The sequence below is a fragment of the Bidens hawaiensis genome, unplaced genomic scaffold, assembly GCF_021521415.1.
Source record: "Bidens hawaiensis isolate Kalapana, Puna unplaced genomic scaffold, B.hawaiensis_p1.1 tig00034270_1, whole genome shotgun sequence".
NCBI lineage: Eukaryota > Viridiplantae > Streptophyta > Magnoliopsida > Asterales > Asteraceae > Bidens > Bidens hawaiensis.
Genome location: NW_027495926.1, coordinates 120510 through 126174, shown reverse-complemented (window position 1 = coordinate 126174; position 5665 = coordinate 120510). Strand labels below are relative to the sequence as shown.

General features: G+C 35.1%; 1 protein-coding gene across 1 annotated transcript; it reads right to left on the bottom strand.

Annotated features, from left to right (window-relative positions):
- Positions 1 to 849: 849 nt before the first annotated feature.
- LOC143586005 (putative disease resistance protein At5g66900) lies at positions 850 to 5456 on the bottom strand. Its single transcript, XM_077067655.1, has 5 exons — positions 4617 to 5456; positions 3505 to 3887; positions 3035 to 3399; positions 1898 to 2073; positions 850 to 1818 (listed from the first exon to the last, which is right to left on the bottom strand). Exons 1-5 carry the CDS (start codon positions 5251 to 5253, stop codon positions 974 to 976), a joined length of 2406 nt encoding a protein of 801 aa, XP_076923770.1. The 5' UTR covers positions 5254 to 5456; the 3' UTR covers positions 850 to 973.
- Positions 5457 to 5665: the final 209 nt, after the last annotated feature.

Sequence of the window (5665 nt, the reverse complement as noted above, 5' to 3'; positions counted from 1 at the left end):
CTTAATAATAGGGAAAATTCCCCTAAATAACCCTTTTGATGAGAGAGAAAGTGGGAAATAGCCTAAAATCCCTACATATTCCCAAAATATCTCACTAAATTTAGATTGAGGAGACGAGATCTAATGAAATTTTTAAACCAATAGAAATATGACAAGTGTAACTTTTTTTGAAAATCCGACGAGTTATTTGAAAATGTTGGGGATCGGTCCATATTTTCCACTAAATGTTCTACTAATAAAACAGTCTTGTCCGACGGTTTAATAATGTTTCATACCAGATCCCTTCAAATTTCCAAAAACTTGGGAAATTGTGTCTTTAAACTCATTTTTTCAAGACGCGTTTGGGATGAATTTGTACCAAGAAGACGAGCTAGTAGTGTATTTCTTATGTGTTGAAATCTAGTCCACACCTACGATATTAATTTTTAATCCGTCTACGCCAACAAGATTTTATATGATTCCGTCTACTCCGACATGATCATCCAATGAATATTACTTACATTATTTTTCCATATACATGTGTTTCATCTTCATCTTCCTCCTTTGTCCTTTGAATAAACCGGCTCATACCAAATTTAGTGGGCTATTTTGGGATTTTGGGCTTTTCCTACTTTCTCTTTCCTCAAAAGGGTTATTTAAGGAATTTTCCCTTAATAATATCCCCAGTTTTGGCACTTCAAGATTTTACAAAGCAATTTACTAGTAGAGAAATATTCTTCTGAAAAATTATGTAGGTATGCTTCAATGTGTTAGATATAAGCTCTACTACATTGGAAATGTTTCTTTTACACAGTTTAAGAAAAATGAAATGTAGGGATGAATTTATAACTTTATTTGATAATAGTTCACACTTCACACTCATTTTAAACGGAAACATCAATGGAAACACACAATCCAGTACAAAACATATCTTTAAGGCTTAATAATATACAAAAAAAACCAGCATGACTAAGTTGCTTATATGATTTTGCATTCATTTGTATCCGTTGGGGATGATCTTGTTGAAGGTATCAAGTGGATCTTCTTCTAACACTTTTATTTCCACATTATTGAAACCACTCCATAGATAAGAGATTTCTTCATCACAAACCACTTTCAATTTATCAAATTTTTTTACTGACATTGGAAGCTCATTCTGATTCAGACCTGTGCAACCCATAAGATTAATTGTTTCTAGACTACTCAACTCACCTATATGTTGTGGTAACTTGCTCAGGCTTAAACATCCGTACATATTAACGATTCTTAGTTTCTTGAGGTGTCTCGTGGATTCAGGTAACATTGGGAGCCTCGTGCAAGATGTAAGCCGGAAAACTTCCAAATTTGATAACTTTCCAAATTCTTCCGAAACTGAAGTTAGCTCGTGGCAATTAGTGATGCTGAGTTTTTTAAGGTTGATTGCATTGCATAACATTGTAGGAAATGTAAATAAATCATCACAAGAGTCGATATCAATCTCTGAAAGGCTGGTCAACTTGTTGGCGATTCCTTCGTTGAAACTGTTACCTATTTTGCACATGATCAATGACAGCTTTTGCAAGTTCTCCAACATTAGAATGGTTTTACTAATTGAAGATATCGAAACATGATCTAACCTAATTTTTGTTAGGCCAGTTAAGTATTGGGGTGTTGGGAAGTTCTGAATCTCTGAGAAGTAATAACCATAGTTTGTGATCATTAAAACCTTTAAATTCTCCATGTGTTGCATAAACTGTGGCAAGGGATGCATATTTGACATGAAACTCAATACCAAAACTTCCACTTTAGAGGCTCGAATTTCGTTCCATGATAAAGGGAAGCTTTCACCTATCTTCAAGACTAATTGAATAAAAAGAATTAAAGAGTGGCTTTTAATATACATCAACTTTAAATTCAATAGGGAATGAATCAAACAAACCTGTGGAAATTGATAATATACGGGCGGTGACAGTTTCTGGCAACTCAGGGAGAACTTGTCCATCTAGATGTACAATTAACCTCTCTGTGTCTTTTCTGCTTAAATGAATAGCTAGTGCCCTCATCATATCATGTTGCCTAACAGATCCTTCGTCACAATAGTTAGCCAAATGTTTCCTACAGTCAAATACGATATTTATGACAAAATGAATCTTCTAGGATGGCGGCTTTATAATGGTGAGAAACAAGTAAGAGGTAATAGTTAGAAATGCCGGGGAATTTCCGCAAACGATTTTTGGATATCTGAGAGTCGTGTAAACACTATCATATCAAAATTATTCGTGGTTCCCAAATATTTTGACCGGATGAAACTCAGCGAAATCAAGTATGGATTTGTGTATGTTATGATGAACCAATAAGAACTTTGTATGATCAAGATAACGCTATATTAGGGTTTACAGGGATAATGATAACTGCATTGCGGTTATCATAACTGAAAATACGCTCATGTTTAATTTATTAAACGTTGTAACAAAATTAATTAATTAATTTTCAAATATGCTCATGTTATTTCTAATACGTTATATTAGGGTTTACAGGGATTATGATAACTGCTTTGCAGCTAGGAGCAATGCATTTATCATAACTGAAAATACGCTCATGTTTATTTTATTAAACGTTGTAACAAAATTAATTAATTAATTTTCAAATATGCTCATGTTATTTCAAATACGTTATATTAGGGTTTACATGGATAATGATAACTGTTTTGCAGTTATCATCTGCCCCTTGGACCCTGCCAGGGGCTGCCGCCCCTTGGATCCTGCTACCAGGGGCGCTGCCCTCGGACCCCGCTAAGGGGGCGCCCCCTTGGAACCCCATGACTTAGGGGTTTCGCCCCTAAGTTCTAATTATAATAAGATCAAATAAGTGTGCACTCCGCACCCGACTTATTCATATTACAATTAACCTGATCAACAAGTTAATTCCCAATTACACTAAAATCGCTAACAAGAAAAAGTGTGAGCGACAATTTAGTAAAATACCAAAGAGCTATTGCTACTACTAGGTGAGATAACATATCTAAGTATTATAGTAGTTACTTTCACCTTGTATGAGCAGAAAAGTGGTCACATACCTTACTGGCAACTGAGTTGCAAAGTTTTTAGAAGAAAGATTAGTGAGAATGTTAGTTGTAGCCATTCCATTTTCGTCATGCTTGTACAAATGAGTCCACATGTCCCTAAGTGCTGAAGCAGCTATCTTCTGATCTTCGGGAAAAAGTCCCAAGTCCATGTAACATTGTTTCAATTTGTCTTCTGTCATAAAAAAATGCAAACTCTTTTCAAGACAATTTTGTATAGACTGGTCCAAATAGAAAACCGACTTGTTTTCCTCACTGAGCTCCTTCAACATAAACTTCCAGTTATCCGCAGGTGTCCCGTTTAGTAAACTGCCAACCACACTAAGGACCAGGGGATGATTCTTGCAACACTTGACCAACTACACAAATCCATTTATCCATATGTGTTACCAAAAATTCCTTAAAAGAGATAACAATAGGAAAACAAAATAAAAAAAGAAAAAAAGAAAAAGGTTTCACTATACCTTATGAACAAGGTCATTTGATATATCGTTATGTTCATTTCCTTGGTTGCAATATGCGGACACCCAAAACAGACGGGTAGCATCTTCATCGTTCAAAGCTGGCAACGGATATGTTTTGAATTTATTAAAAGTGATCCGCGACGTGACAAGAATCTTGTATCTAGGTGACTTGAACTTGAAGTCTGTAATAACAGAAGCAGACCATACATCATCAAGTACTAAAAGTACTTCGGACGTGCTTTTACCCAAGAAACTCCCCCATTGCTGGACTGCGATGTCATCATCAATATTACCCGGTAGCTCAGGAAGTAAAGTTTTGATGATAACTGTCTTATCGTAGGTGCGTGAGACCGTAACAAAATATATGTTTGTACCAAATCTTTCTGCTCAAACGAAAACACCATCAACATCATCACAACCAAGGATTTCCATTATATGCAACCACAAAACAACTTTAAGGATGAAAGATGATAAGCATTATTGTATTTCTTGTAAACTATGGTTGCCCTCTCATAACCATTTTAGTTCAAAAAATAAATATGGTCTCATATTGACATTCTATATAATCATTGTGTACCTAATTATCATAACTTAGTTACATTTTTCTGCTAAATGAGGTCATTTGTCTCTCAAATGAGGAGCATCATACATCTTTTTATGTTTCTTCAAGTAATCCGTTATATATAATATATTCGATGGAAAATATTATAAAATACGATATGTTGATAAAAAAAAATGATTAGCATGTTTGAGATTGAGTTTGAAAAATGCTTATTGGCTTTTTAATGATTTTAAAAAGCCAATAAGCCAAAATGTGTTTGGCAATCACAAAAATCCTTTTTATTTTAGCTTTTTAAAGAGGTTAAAAAGCAGTTTTCCAAAAGCCTCAAATCCAAACTTTTTAAAATGTCTTTTTGAAAAAGCCAATAAGCCAACGTGCATCTTTTTTAGACTTTTAACAGCTAGGCTCAACGATGGTCTGTTTAAAAAAATGTAATTACCAGGAAACGAGTTTAGCAAGACTCGAACTCAAGACCTTAGCAATGTCGAAACTAAAGTTTAATGGACAATTAGGGGTTTACCATAACATCAAAATGGATCTATCTAAATACCTTGAATATGAGGATCATGACAGAGCTTTGTAACCAGAATCGTCTTCCCACACCCTCCTGCAGCCGAAACAACTACAACCGAGCAATCACCGTCTATAGAATCCTTAAGCACCATGGCCTTCAAATCCCTAACGTTATCGTCAAACCCAATAGCAACGCAGCTTTCCAGTGGAACACTAGAAGACAACCCTCTTGAACTCCCTACCACTATCACCTTTTCGATAGCTTTCACCGCCTCATGTGTTGCTATCACCTGATCAAGTGCATTGTCTACAGTCACAGCAATATGCAACTGAAGGTCGACTTGCACAAGCTTAAGCAATGATTCGTTCATTTCGTCCAACTTCGAAGAGTGGCCGGATCTCTTCCAAAATTCCCATTTGATCTTCTTGCATTTCACAACGAGGTTTTCTGCTTGTTTGAGCAGATTCTTGAACCTCTCAGTTTCCGCTCTCCGCCTATCTAGTTTTTTATTTAATTGCTCCATTTCATCGAGATCAGGCTTCATAATCTCTAAAGTTTTTTGCATTTCCTTGAGCTTAGACTTAAAATACCATGTTTTCTTTATCGTCGTTACGATGACTTTTAATAATCCAGAAACTGCTTCTTCTAACACAACTCCAGCTACTTCAGCCATTGATGAAAAACTGAAACAAAGTCAAGTCAGTTAGATCAATCAAATAAACATTAACATTGGGAAATTACACGGTTTGACTTTTGAGTTCAAGGGGAAAGAGGGAAGAAGGTTCACTGGTTTTAGGAAATTTTTGGAATTGAAAAGAAGTAAATGAATTATGATGATATTCTTTTGAATGTTTATATAACAATGATTAATTTATATTTATAATCTATTATAAATTAATAATACGTTGAAAAACCAAGCGAATATGAGTTGTATTTTGTCCTTTGTTTGTGTATATATATATACTAGCTATTAAAATCGAATAGTGATAAATGTGACTTTTCCGGGGGAAAATGTTTTTCTGGCGACCTGCAGCTAACGGCGTTAGGTTTCTATTAGCGCGGACCGTTGAGAACAAATACGTTAA